At 40.3% G+C, this 14,291-nt stretch overlaps 1 protein-coding gene across 1 annotated transcript in view; it reads right to left on the reverse strand.

Moving 5' to 3' along the window:
- DLEC1 (DLEC1 cilia and flagella associated protein) overlaps positions 1-14,291 on the reverse strand; it is a 144,864-nt gene that overhangs the window by 24,039 nt on the left and 106,534 nt on the right. Inside the window, exons 17-24 of the mRNA XM_077268701.1 lie at positions 10,765-10,939; positions 10,580-10,673; positions 7,222-7,352; positions 5,627-5,785; positions 5,038-5,177; positions 4,151-4,304; positions 2,675-2,785; positions 747-871 (exon numbers count right to left, since the gene is read on the reverse strand). Of these exons, the coding sequence (XP_077124816.1) occupies positions 747-871; positions 2,675-2,785; positions 4,151-4,304; positions 5,038-5,177; positions 5,627-5,785; positions 7,222-7,352; positions 10,580-10,673; positions 10,765-10,939 (1,089 nt within the window). The remainder of the gene's footprint in view (positions 1-746; positions 872-2,674; positions 2,786-4,150; positions 4,305-5,037; positions 5,178-5,626; positions 5,786-7,221; positions 7,353-10,579; positions 10,674-10,764; positions 10,940-14,291) is intronic.

The raw sequence follows: 14,291 nt of genomic DNA on the forward strand, positions 1-14,291 counted from the left end.
TAATAGCTGTAGTAAGAGAGGAGGATCTCCTGGTCTATAAATCTGATATGTACACTGTATAGGAATACACTGCCATCTGTAACCCTTGAACAAGGGTGGCTCTTAAAGGGTTTGTCCACTACTGGATAACCCCTTCTTTAATGAGACAGTCCCCCTGTTAAAATGAACCGACATATACTCGCCTCCCGGACCAGCGCCATTCCGGCAATGTCGGCGCTGTGTCTCCTGCTGGTTAAGTGACATTGTTATTGTCGTGTTATCACTTCAGCCAACCAGCAGATGCTGATGGGCTGTAAACTTCACAGTGTCAGGCGTGAAGGCTGCAGCCGATCAGCAGCAGCGGTCACATGACAACACTGCTGGAACGACGCTGGTCCAGTAGTTGAATATGTGATTTCTTAATTTTACCTGGGGTACTACAGCTTTATAACAATATTTCTATGTTGCTGCAGATATGTCAGAGGAGCGGGAGATTAAGCCAACTGATTTAATGCCATACACAGGACTATAAGGGGCAGGACATGGGACATGGCTGATGACCCGGGACATGCAGAGAACATTTATTTTTATATGTATTATATAGGTTCAATTGTAATATGAGACAAAAAAGTATCAGATGAAAGGAAGAAATTTCTACTTCGAGTTCTTATAGGATGCTGATTTATTTTTATGTTTAGTAAGCAGTGATAATTTATCAAATGCCTGCACCACATTTATATTCCACCAGTAGATGGTCTGAGTCTTACCTCTCTTTTGAAGCTGATAAGGAGTAGCTGACATGAAGACCTTTAGCTTTTGCTTTGACATTTAAAACCAAAGGTTCCTTCATGTCTTCAACCAGACAGCACAAAGCCAAGTCATTTATTTCATCCTAAATACAAAAATAAGAAAGTTGATTAGTAGCAAACAAACCTAAGGAATGTTCACACTGAATTTTTAGACAAGGCTCTTGGATCCATTTCAAAATCTGCATTCAAACCTATTTCAAATACATTGTGAACACCCTTACTGCTAATTTATTTGTAAATCCATTTTTCTCTAGATATGACGTATTTTATAGTTTTCTTTCTAGCAAGGTCTGGAAAACCTAGTCGTTAAAAAAAAAAATAAGCGACAGCTGAAAAAAAGAAGTGATCCCTCATCGAATCTGCTCCAAACTTGACACTGTCAAGTAAAACATTGCAAAACAATACGGGGGTAAAAAGAATCAAAACCGTCTTCCAAAACTTATCAAAAAACACTTTAGGGGAAGAAACTGATATAACTTATGTAAAATATCTATATTCATACTGTATATGTGGCGTTTAAGGGTTTGTCAAGGTTTGGCATGAAGGTCTGTAGTCACTTTATGTAACTGCAGACTTGTGAATCCTCACAACTTGTACTGTCGGGAATGGCCAGTGCCAGGAGCGAGCGGCAATGTGACTGTAGGTATGTGATATGCATACTCCTGGTCACATTCTGACTAGATGTGTGCGGCTTTGCTCGTCTAGTCGGCATGTGCACAGAAGAATGCATATCGCATACTTATGGTCACATGACTGCTCTCTCCAGTCACCGGCACTGGCGAATCCTTACAGTGCGCACTGTGCATACAAAGAGTGACTGCAGATTTTCATGCTAAACCTCGACAACTCCTTTGGTGATCCATGATCTAATGGTTATGTGGACAACATAAATAATCCATGACTCCTCCAGGAGATAAGCACTGCTATAAGTGTCTGTACTAAAGTCTATAATTTGAGGATGTCACTGGATGTCCGTGTTCTTGTCCACATAACAGATGAGTGCAGGAGCTGCCTGCTATTTACATGCACTAGTCTTGTCAATAAATCCCACCAAAGTAGTGCATGCTGAGGTTTTCTTTCCACGCAAACCATTGGTCTGTGTAAATACAGACACTGAGGGTAAATCTAAAAGTTATACATACTTCTAATAAAACCTCTCCTACCAAGATGGCGCCCACCCCAACACGCGTTTCACCAGTCTGCCTTCATCTGGTGGCAATTAACGTAAATGTTTGTATTTTTGGTTTTACAATGCCCTCATTGTCTGTATTAATCACATTTTCACAGGACATGAGTCATCGGGCTAGGACTCCAGTTTCCCTTTTCGGATATTGTGCTCTACCTTGTGTCATAATTACTCAGGGACTTGCATCTGTCTACACTATAATTCAACTAATAAAAATAGCTCATGAAAGGAATTAGCGTAATTAGAAGGTACAAACATGAGGTATAACAGTATATCACAGAAAATCCTAATATAAATATAGGACTAAATTAGGACCGATCGTCATACATAGTATGAACAGGAGAAGGAGAAAAAATGATCAATGAGTCCCATATAGAGTAAAAAAAAATCATATCTTTATTAAATAGTAGAACAGGCACGGGGAAACGTGGACAAACAGCATGCACAAAAACACACAAGACATGTGCATAGGCCACACAGGGCAAGGAGCTAACATGTCCCACAATAATAAGGTATTAGTAATAAAGTGAGAACATGTCAGGGAACCCTGCAATGGCCATCTACCTTGGTGATCACTGTACATGATGGTTCCGGGTCCTACATATACCATCTGACTTCTATTGCAGGGTTCCCTTACATGTGCTAGGGGGAAAGAAAAGGGAAAAAAAAGTTAATAGTAGTTATACAAATGGTTACCTACCACTGAATAGCTTTCCAGCATCACACACATTTCAGCCTCCTCGTTAGGTCCTAAGAAGCCAACTGATGGAGTTACGGATACTGACCAGGCGGCAGGATGGCTCACTGGAAACTGCAGAAAAGGGAAGTCATTTGGTGAAACAGTTATGAAGACAACGTGTACTAGGTCCATCTAAAATATCACAGTTCTGCTTCAACATGTGAAAAGTCAGTAAAATATTTTGTATTTCTTGGAATTCCCATATTTTTAACCCCTTATCGCCATGGTCTATTTTTATTTTTACGCTTCCATTTTTTTCCTTTCTTCCAGGAGTTACTTTTTTTTTTTCTTTTCTTTTGGCATAGCCAAATTAGAGCTTAGCGTATTTTTTTGCAGGGTGAGTTATACTTTTGAAATTTCACCATTCAATTTACCACCATGTTGACGTACATGAAAAAAGCATTGAAATTGTGAGTCATGTTTTACAGTATTCAGTGTGCGGTAAGGATTATTTGGTGACATAATTCTCCGCACAATTACACTGAGTCCAAACTTCTAATGTTCTTTATATTTTAGTAGCTGAAAAAAATAAATCTGAAATTTGTAGAAATAAAAAAGAAAAAAAATTCTAACTTTTGAGGTCTTGTTTTTTTGCCTGGCAAGCTGGCATTTTTTGTTGATAACATTTTGAGGTCCTTGAGCACTTTTACGGCGGAGGCGCAATGATCAAAAAACAACTAACGCATTTCGATTTGTTTAATGGTTAAATAATTGTATATTTTGTTGGATTAGACTTTAGCGGATGTGGTGATACCAAGCATGATTTTGTTTATTTTTGTATTTCTTTATTGTAAACGGTTATTCTTTATGTTGTAATGGTACAGTATTGCAATTGCAGTATATAGACATAATGATGATCGCTATGAAGTCCGACCATGGTAGCCATGAAATGGTAGCCATGGTGGCTTTCAGCAGGACCCCTGCTGCCACATGCAGGCTCTGCTCCATACACCCGCACCTGACATGTGTCATACATGTACAATAGATGGCTTAAGATTAACAGCTCAAGAACAATTATTTACTGTAAATGTAATGTAGACCTAAAACTAATAGCAAAAGGCAATGCCGGCTACACATAATTAAACATTTATTTTTTTTTACAAATACAATAATCAATTCTTACTGTACATTACTTTTCCCCTAGCGCTCTTGTTCTTATGCTTCCTGGGTCCCCCAACAATCTCTATATTTCATGCTTGGTCTGGATGGGCAAGTGACCGCTATAGACAATCACTGACTGTAGCGGCACATTGCTGCAGTCAGTGCTTGGCGGCATAGGTAATAGAGCTGTGCTGAGACGGAAGTACGGAGACAACTCTGCACTTTCGGTCTGGTCAACATGGATTTACAGACCTATATCTGACCTGACTCCTACATGTAGATTTCTGTTTTATTTATAGTGAGTGCTTTCTATAATAGAAAGAAAAAATGTTTTACCTCCTGCCAGGAAAACTTTGCCGGGAGCTGTCCCTGGTTAAACATTGTTATAGTTGACTGTGCTTGGACTCCTACATAGATCTCATTGAACACCAAGGAACTGGACAGAAGGCAAACCTGAGGCACCTGGACACTCGCCGTGACAGGGAGATAGCTAGAACAAATGGACCAGGTAGAACAACCAGTAGACAACTCACTTGGAAATTTCAGCTAAAACGACAAGGATATAATACACAGCACAAAATGGAAGTATAGTCACTGCACTTACCGGTAACTTCATATTTTTGATAAAAGAAATGCCAAATAGACAATCTAAAGATCTCTTTATTTAAAAATGATTTTATTACCTGAGAAAAATTGCTCCAGTGTGCCAGTAACTAGGTGTCAATCCCATTTGTCTAACTTGCTATCCACTGCTTACTGGAAGGTGTAATCCCTCACTAGCAGCAGATACGTTTTTGTCTCTCTGCTACTACTCGCCTGTTTGTCAAACTACATATAATAGGCAGAGGCTTTCAGGTCAGGGCAGGCAAGCCATTAGTAATGGCAAGCGTGATGAATGCTGGAAACAACGTTACAGCGCATATAGTGCTGGAAGAATGCAGATGAAGAAGACTCGTCCACTTCAAAAAAGAGTGTATGGCCAATTCCAGAGCATGAGAATGAGAATGGGACAATTCTTGGAAAATTCGACTTGTAAATGCACAAAAGCATTTTGATCTTGTGTGGGATGAGAGAAGAACTGGGATGGGTTCCTAGAGATTATGTGTGATATGACAGGTAGACTGTAACTCACCTACTGGTGAAATATTGACAGTGCTTAGCACATTAGAGCAGGCCATTAAATCCAAGAAATTGGTGAACTATACTAAGTCTTTAGTTCTTACCTTCCTTCGCCATTTTCTACTTCCAGCTCCAGCACGGTCTCCAGCCTCTGACACATCGATGGCTTAAATAGCACAGAGACCTCCTGCGTACCTAGAGGTGGCAGCACACCACTCTCCGGAGAAATGGAGAATCTGGATTCCTGTTATAACACAACGACAACCATGTGTTATTTCCATTTAGAAGATAAAAAATAGATATAGTCTTAAGATTCAGTGGAAAGACTTGTACAAGTATGGCGTGCACTAAGAATCAAGGAGAAGAACTCAACAAATAATTGCCTAAAGGTCACACATTTTCCTTCTTCTTGGGTTTTATAAAGTTTGTCAGTACATATAAATCTAGGAGTAGTCCAGGAGGAAAATCCTGCAATCTGCTGTCAACTACATGAAACTTTCATGGTGTGGTGTCAAATCTGAATACGTGTACGAGCCATATGGAGAGAGCTAGTCAGGCCCCATGCACACAGGTGGAAAGTGGCACCCAGATCCCTACAGCTGAGTATCACAGAGCCACGGAAGTGCCACGTGCCACCACACGATGTCCCGGGATTGTAGTACGGAGATGTTCCACCCTGATACAGAAGCTTACCTCCTCTCCTCTTGCATCTATACAAGCTTTACTCTCTTGGATCTTCCACTTTGCTGCCAAGGGACTCACATTTTCAATAGTAAATTTGCTGAGCGTTTTATTTCCCAGTTTGATGAGCCCCAGGTCAAGAGATGGAATTGTGATATCTACCAGTGGTCCCTGCCATGGAAAACAAAAGAAGTTTTTACTCATGAAATTAAACCCACTAAACAATTTAAATAGTAGACGTTGTCAAAATGACAACATAAGATCATGCGCTTCCATAAATGGTATAGATAGAACACAATGTGTCATGGTTAAAGGGTATCGATCATTTTAGGATTTATATATGCTACTCCACCTCCTGCATGCTGCAGAGCAGTGAGGGCTCGTTCCCGAGACCTCCTCGCCAATGGCTTAAAAGACTGCTCAAAAGCGTTCACCTCCTACATGAGCGTATGCCCAGAGAGAGGTGTACAGACCCATATTCTTACTATTGAAGGGAATCTGTCAACAGGATCTCACACCCCTACCTATTTATATATGCATGTAGCTTTTTCAAAGACAAGTCCAGCAATACCTTTACAAGGCCAGTCTGTTCCTCCATTACTGAGAAGCCAGAGTTTGAATTGATATGCAAAGGCTACGGTAGATCTGAAGCCTCTGTCACTCCAGCTCCATTCCCCAGCCTGCAGAGAAACCTCCTGCTTGACTGACGGCTCCTTTGCCTTCAGTCGCACATCACAGAGGCTGGAGAAGGAGGAGATCGTGCTGGGCAGGGAACAGAGCTGGAGGGACACAGTCTTCGGATCTACCATAGTCATTTGCTATCAATTCAAACGCTGATTTCCCAGTAACGGAGGAATGAAATGGCCATGTAAAGGTATTGCTGGACTTGTCTTTGACAGAGCTACATGCGTGTATAAATAGTTTGGAGGTGAAATCCTGCTGACAGATTCCCTTTAAATTTGTCTGTGCATTCATGCAGGGCGCAGTTCTTTGAGTCGTCAGTGATCCGGCTTCCCCACCGATCTACAGCACATTTAAGAGGGGAATGGCATATAAATAAAAATTAGCATGATTGATACCCTTTAATAAAAGCAGGAAACAATGACAAACAGCATCATATGTCCCAGCGATTACTATAGTAGGAGTAGCATACGTGAGCCCTCACTCTGGAGCTATGGGGCACGTGTGCATGTGCTCTTTTAAGACTGCGCTGATCACATTTGAGACACTTTTTGATGATAACATTCAGGAGTCGCATACTGGAAATATTGGATACTGCACAGTATTCGGATTTTTAGCATACGATTCCGCATGGAATAGCAAAGACTACGACGATATTCCTTACAGTGAAAAAAATATGCCAACATATGCCAAAGACATTCCCTTGGAATAGAGTCAGCGAGGTCCTATGGATACATTCGGGGTATATACCGAGGGCTTTCCCAGGGCCTGCAACAAATATACTGCTAGAGTGAAATGTAACTGTTGGATACTAAGGGACAACAAACTAAAGAAGTAAATGTTTTATCCAGTGTAAGCTTTAGTTTGGCACCATGTTTAGCACAGTTATATGTAATACGCCAGATAAATAGTACAGTAGTACAAACCTTAAACGTGGCCTCCACGGGCAAAACCACCGGCTCAGAAGAGTGTAGTATGTGACAATTCACCATCTCACTGGTGAATCCAATCTTCAGTCCAGTGAACATCAACTCAAACTCACCGAATTTACCACATTCTGAAAAGACATTTCTATGTCAGCTACTCAGGAGCGAAAATCAAATCAGAAGCCCCAGGATAGGACCTACACATACATGCTGCATAACAATGGCTACAGGAAATCAGTTGAACAAAAGGTAAATGTTGGTGCAAAGGAAAGCCAACGACTTTCTGGCCTTTTATACAAAAATACACCAGATGTTCTAAATGTTTTGGGGGTTTTTCATAGGATTTGCATGGACTTTTTTTTCAACATTCTAAAATGAGGAATTAACATCCCATTTTTTTAAATCTGGGGACTTGCATATATATTCACTCTTCAAGGGAGTTTAGCAGCAGGATAGATGATGAATGTGTGATCCCTGGGGGTCCCACCTCTGAGGCCTAACCGATCACTAAAAGTGGTGTAAGAGTAGTAAGGCTTAAATAAAGTAGCATGGTCACAGAATCTAGTTCCTGTGCCACTTACGGTCCATAAGGCTGACAGAGATATCCAAGCATTACACCATCTCTGTTAGCCTTAAAAACGATGAACCCATTTTCTATTAACCTTTCTCCATTTTGAGTACGGTAAACTGTCCACATCATGGAATAGTGGCCGGAGAGCTGAATAAAATGTCTGTCGTATTATTAAATTCCTCTTCTCTAATGTGGAGATAATAGCTTGTAAAATTTAGGTTATAATTTATACTAAAGGGTGTGATCTGCGGCTGGCCGCTAACCTCCTGCTGATTACAAGGTGGGGACAGTGATGCAACGCCACTTGTTCACAGGGCTCACGTGACACAACTACCTCATGTGAGCCCCAGGAAGGAGAATGCCAACACCACCGGAACATTAGAATACCCCTATAAAGGTATGTGCATACATTGTTTTCTTTCAGGGGGCAAATCAGTTGTGTTTTTCAGGAAACGCTACTTTTTACTCTTCCTGAGCGCTGTTGGGATGTCTCTGATTGCTGGAGTATTTTATTTTACTGTTTTCCTTGTGCGTTTAGGGCATCTTTTTTTACTGGTGTTTTCAGGATGTTTTTTAAACTTCATTTAACAATGAAGGAACCACTATTAGTTATTGAAGCAAAAATGCTCAAAAGAAACTCGGGCATCTTTCAGACATCTTTTGATCCTTCCTATTGACTTGTGTTGCGAAGCATTGAGGGCGGAAAATGTCTGTAAAATTGTCTAGAAAAATATTTAGAATTGAGAGTCCTCAGTGGTTGATACCTTTTAATGGCTAACTGAAAAGATGGTAACAAATTGCAAGCTTTCGAGACTACATACGTCTCTTCATCAGGCAAAGACTAAAACAAATTCTGAAGAATCACATATTTATGCACAACATAATATAGAGAGAAAAAAAAAAAAAAAAGGGGAAAAAAAACCATGGATAAGCTAGGTGACATGAAGCAGAATTACCATGGGTGATAAACAGTTACGTCCATAAATATTGGGCCAATTCTTAGATAAGGAATGTTTTATTGTCCTGTGATTAGGGTCTCGTTCTGTTGTGATGACCCCACATGGTCTGAGGGGCAAGTTCATTAGTTGATGTAAAAAGACATAAATCCGTGTGACACATTCATTCCTGCATTTAGAGTGTCAAAGGTCGTCATCAGTTTATACTCCCAGACTCTTCTGTCTCTCTGAGATTTGAAGTTACTTTTCAATACAAGTAATTTCATGTCCATAATGCTATGATTTGGGAGACAGAAATGTATTGCCACAGGTATATCCATTCTTTTTTCTTTTATTGTATGGCGATGAGAGTTCATCCTTGTTCTCAGTTTCTGCCCTGTCTCCCCTACATACAGACCCCCAGTTGGACATTTAGTAGAAATAATTAAGTACACCACATTAGAAGTGATGCAGCTGAATGTACCTGGTATCTTGTAGTCCTGGTGTGAATTGGGGATCTTTATCTTGTCCGTGGTCATTATAAATGGACAGGTTTTACATTTTTTCTGATTGCAGGGAAAGGTACCTGCAGCTGTTGGAGAGGACAGGGAGCTTCTGACAATGATGCTTCTTAGATTTGGGGGCTGCCTAAAACACAGTAGTGGGGGGTCTGGAAAAATGGATTGTAAGCGGGCATCTTTTTGCAGTAAAGGTTGTAATTTCCGTGCAGCTCCCCTTAGCGCCTTCAGATTTGGATTGTAGGTGACCACTAGAGGCACCCGGTTATTTTCTTCTTTAGTTTTGTAATGTAGCAGGTGATTCCTTGATATTCTGGTGGCTCTTGTAATCTGATTTTCAATTGTTCTTGGATGGTAGCCCTGATTCAAAAAGGTCTTTCTGAGGCGACCCAGGTGTCACACGGATTTATGTCTTTTTACATCAACTAATGAACTTGCCCCTCAGACCATGTGGGGTCATCACAACAGAACGAGACCCTAATCACAGGACAATAAAACATTCCTTATCTAAGAATTGGCCCAATATTTATGGACGTAACTGTTTATCACCCATGGTAATTCTGCTTCATGTCACCTAGCTTATCCATGGTTTTTTTTCCCCTCTTTTTTTTTTTTTTTTTTTTCTCTATATTATGTTGTGCATAAATATGTGATTCTTCAGAATTTGTTTTAGTCTTTGCCTGATGAAGAGACGTATGTAGTCTCGAAAGCTTGCAATTTGTTACCATCTTTTCAGTTAGCTTAAAAGGTATCAACCACTGAGGACTCTCAATTCTAAATATTTTTCTATCTACTGGCTAACACGGTACCAAGATATATTTCTTTCCTGTAAAATTGTCTGCATCTTCTCATTTATTTTAACCGATTGGAATCTTTGGAAACCTGAAGTGTTTAAAAGAAGCTCAAAAGACTGAACATATCAACAGCAAATCATTGCATATTCTCATTAATTTGAGTGTTTAGTTAGTTTCGGAGTGGATTCATCTGAAAGAAAAACGTTGTGTGCACATACCCTAAGGCTACGTTCCCACAATGAGCTTTTCATGAGTTTTTGATGCTGCAGATTTTCTGAATCATTTTTGCATTACATGCATTTTTCGAAAATATGCAAAGTAAAAAGACTCACCAAAAGCTCATAGTGGGAACGTAGCCTAAGAGAACATTAACTTGCAGAGTCACTGTGAGACGTTTAGTTGCTTCATCCTGCTACATCATAACTGGTTTGTCACCTTACCATATTGTATATCCAATTATGTCCTACATTTAATAGAAGGTAATTTCTTAAAAGCACAGTGCATGATATCATATATGGAAAAAGGACAATATATGAGTACCAATGTTTCCAGAGTGCGGTTCAATCTGAATAATATTTGGTGTCGAGATGTTTTCCCACTCAAAATGGATTGTAGATTTGCTGTTATTCCACATCTACAAGAGATTGCACAACATATAGTAAAACAAGAAGGGAAATCATGGTATGAATAGACAAAATTATTATTTTTACAAATCTAATACTGACCTTAAACTGTTTTCTCATAGCTGTGCCAGTAAAGCTCTCTCCAGAAAAGATGACTGCGTATGGCTCCAAGAGTATATAAAAAGGCTCAGCGGTGCCTTTAATATCAAGGTCAATGACGATCAAATCTTGCATTGCAGGGTCTAGCTCAGTGATGCTGGATGGATGCTGTTCTGTGCTGCATATAATAAGTAATAAATGTTTATTCACTTCTATGATGACCCTGTATATGGTAACATTTATTATCGGTTATGTACAAGTAACTACACAGGCAAGTACATTATTACAAATATTTTGTCCAGATCAAAGTTATTGCTCACTTTTGGTTAGGACTAGAAGAGTTTACTTTCACCACAACTTTTTCATTAACTACATTTATGCTGTTAGTAAGAAGAACAATTAACCCCTTAATGACCGCCGATACGCCTTTTAACGGAAGCAGTTATGGAATAATCAGTGCCACTTCTTCACGGTGCTCAGGAATAAATGAATAGAGCCCCCAGTGCGTGCAAATCACGTAAGTGACAGCCAGGGCCGGACTGAGCATCGGGCACTTCGGGCAAATGCCAGAAGGGCCGATGCGTGTAGTGGGCCGCTCGATCGGCGCATGCTGGCTGAGTGGCAAGTACCAGCGTCAGAGAACAGTGGCAGAGAACAGCAGCATGCGAGCTGAAAGGTAATAACTGCCTGCGAAACTGCTTCCCTAGCTCTCACTGGAAGCACACAGTCAGCGCGGTGACATTATCTCCTGCTCTGATCTCTCTGCTTTCATTCCCGGGCCCTGGCAGAGAAGGAGATACCGGGGGAGGTGCCGGGACAGAGCTGCTGTGAGCGGGAGAACCTGAAGAGCTGCGCATGGACATCAGCCTGCTCTGCACCACAGAAGTGTGTGTGTAGTCTGTGAGTGTGTAAAACATGTGTATGGTATCTGTAGTGTGTGTGTGTGTGTGTGTGTAATGTGTGTGCGGTATCTGTAGTGTAATACTTGTGTGTGCAGTATCTGTAGTGTGTGTGTGTAATGTGTGCAGTATCTGTAGTGTGTATAATGTGTGTGAGTTATCTGTTGTGTGTTAGTGTGTAATGTGTGTGCGGTATCTGTAGTGTGTGTGTGGTATCTGTAGTGTGTGTGCGGTATTTAGTGTGTGTGTGAGTGTGTAATGTGTGTGCGGTATCTGTAGTGTAATACTTGTGTGTGCAGTATCTGTAGTGTGTGTGTGTGTGTAATGTGTGCGGTATCTGTAGTGTGTGTGTGTGTAATGTGTGTGCAGTATCTAGTGTGTGTAATGTGTGTGCGGTATCTGTAGTGTAATACTTGTGTGTGCAGTATCTGTAGTGTGTGTGTGTGTGTAATGTGTGCGGTATCTGTAGTGTGTGTGTGTGTAATGTGTGTGCAGTATCTAGTGTGTGTAATGTGTGTGCGGTATCTAGTGTGTGTAATGTGTGTGCGGTATCTGTAGTGTAATACTTGTGTGCGGTATCTGTAGTGTGTGTGGTATCTGTAGTGTTTGCGTGTGTGTGTAATACTTGTGTGTTTGTGTGTAATACACACGTGTGTGTGTGATAATGAGTAATGTGTACGTAATGAGCCTGTGTTGTCCACCACGTGTGCTGTGTACACGTATGATGTGTGTGACTATATGATGTGTACGTAATGAGCCTGTGTTGTCCACCATGTGTGCGGTGTACATGTATGTGTGTCTGTGTGACTATTTGATGTGTATATAATGAGGTTGTGTTGTCCAGCATGTGTGCGGTGTACATCATATATGAAGTGTATGTAATTCATTGTATGTGGGCTGGTGAATTTTTTTTTTGTGCCAGGGCTGCTTTTTGGTCCCAGTCCGGCCCTGGTGACAGCTGTATATGACATCGGCACTGACTGGTATTGGAACCAATTGGAGCTGATTAACCTCTTAAATACTACTGTTATTTGTGACAGTGGCATCTAAGTGGTTAAAAGGGGTTAAAAGACCCTCTTTGAAAGGATCGATCACCGTGATAGTAATCGCGGGTGCTAATCTTTGTCACTCACGGTAGGTTGAGGTCATCTGATGACCCCAGAGTACAATGGGCTGTTAGATCACACTGACTCGGTCAGTAGTCTCAGTCACTGCAAAAAAACAGTACTGCAATGCTGTACTACAAAATGTGTAGAAAAGTAATAAAAAAAACCCCCAAAACACAGAAAAAGTGCACAGAAATCAAGGTAAGCCGTTTCGCCACTAAAAACACAGCGTTTACGTAAAAACAAAAATAAATAAAAAAGTACACATAATTGGTATCATCACGTCCGGACCTAGCCAAACTATAACATTTTTATAAATGAAAAAAAAGTTGCACTCTGTCGTGCCAAAGCATGTCAATATGAAATATTTTTAAATATGAATAGCTATAGTGCTTCTGGATAGTAGGAAAAAAATGAGCACATAATTTGGCCAATTCATGCATGTCCAGCAACCAACAACAAGGTGGTCTCAAATCTGCTGGGTCCTACGTGTCTAGTGTGAATACCTCTCTAATAAAGACTGAAGTCTGAATTCCTGGGTAGATGTGAATACCTCTCTTCAAAATCTGATTTTATTTTCCTCGCCTACCGTGGAAACCTTCAAAAACAACATGAAGACCCACCTCTTCTGACAAGCCTACAACCTGCAGTAACCACCGATCGACCAAACCGCTGCACGACCAGCTCTACCCTCACCTACTGTATCCTCACCTCACCCATCCCTTGTAGATTGTGAGCCCTCGCAGGCAGGGTCCTGTCTCCTCATGTGACTTGTATTGTATAAGATTATTGTACTTGTTTTTATTATGTATACCCCTCCTCACATGTAAAGCGCCATGGAATAAATGGCGCTATAATAATAAATAATAATAAATAATAATAATAATGGGTAGGTAGGACCCAGTTGCAATGTAAATCCACCACAGGCTGGAGGGTGGAGTGCTCGGTCAGAGAGATAATATACAAATGACAAAATATACACAATAGAGTGCAAATATTTTTGTTTATTGTATATGTAGATGGCTGCTCCTAGTATGCACCTGTTCACACTAGCTTGTCTTTCGTCATTTATAAAACTGTTGTTTTATTTATTCTGTACAGATGAAAACGCCAAACCGCCCTGCAAAAAAACATGCCCTAATATGACTTAATTGGGAAAAAATAAAAAAGTTGCAGTTGTCAGAATGTGACGATGCAAAAACAAGTTAATTTTTGTAAAATATTGTTTTTAGTGTGTAAAAGTTGCAAAGCATAAAAAAGTTCTATAATCCTGGTATCACTGAAACCGTACTGACCCGAACAAATCAGGTCTGATCAGTTTTACCGTACGGTGAACTGCGCAAAAAAAGTATCCCAAAATGGTACCAACTCCAACTTGAAAAAAAAAATCAGAACTCACACAGCTTTGTTCTCCAAAAACAAAAGTTTCAGCTCAGAATATGGCAACGAGAAAACGATTTTTTTTTTTTATAAAAAAAATAATTTTTATCCTCTGATAGCAGCAAAACATTACAAATATAAATCT

Source organism: Ranitomeya variabilis, chromosome 6, assembly GCF_051348905.1.
Source record: "Ranitomeya variabilis isolate aRanVar5 chromosome 6, aRanVar5.hap1, whole genome shotgun sequence".
NCBI lineage: Eukaryota > Metazoa > Chordata > Amphibia > Anura > Dendrobatidae > Ranitomeya > Ranitomeya variabilis.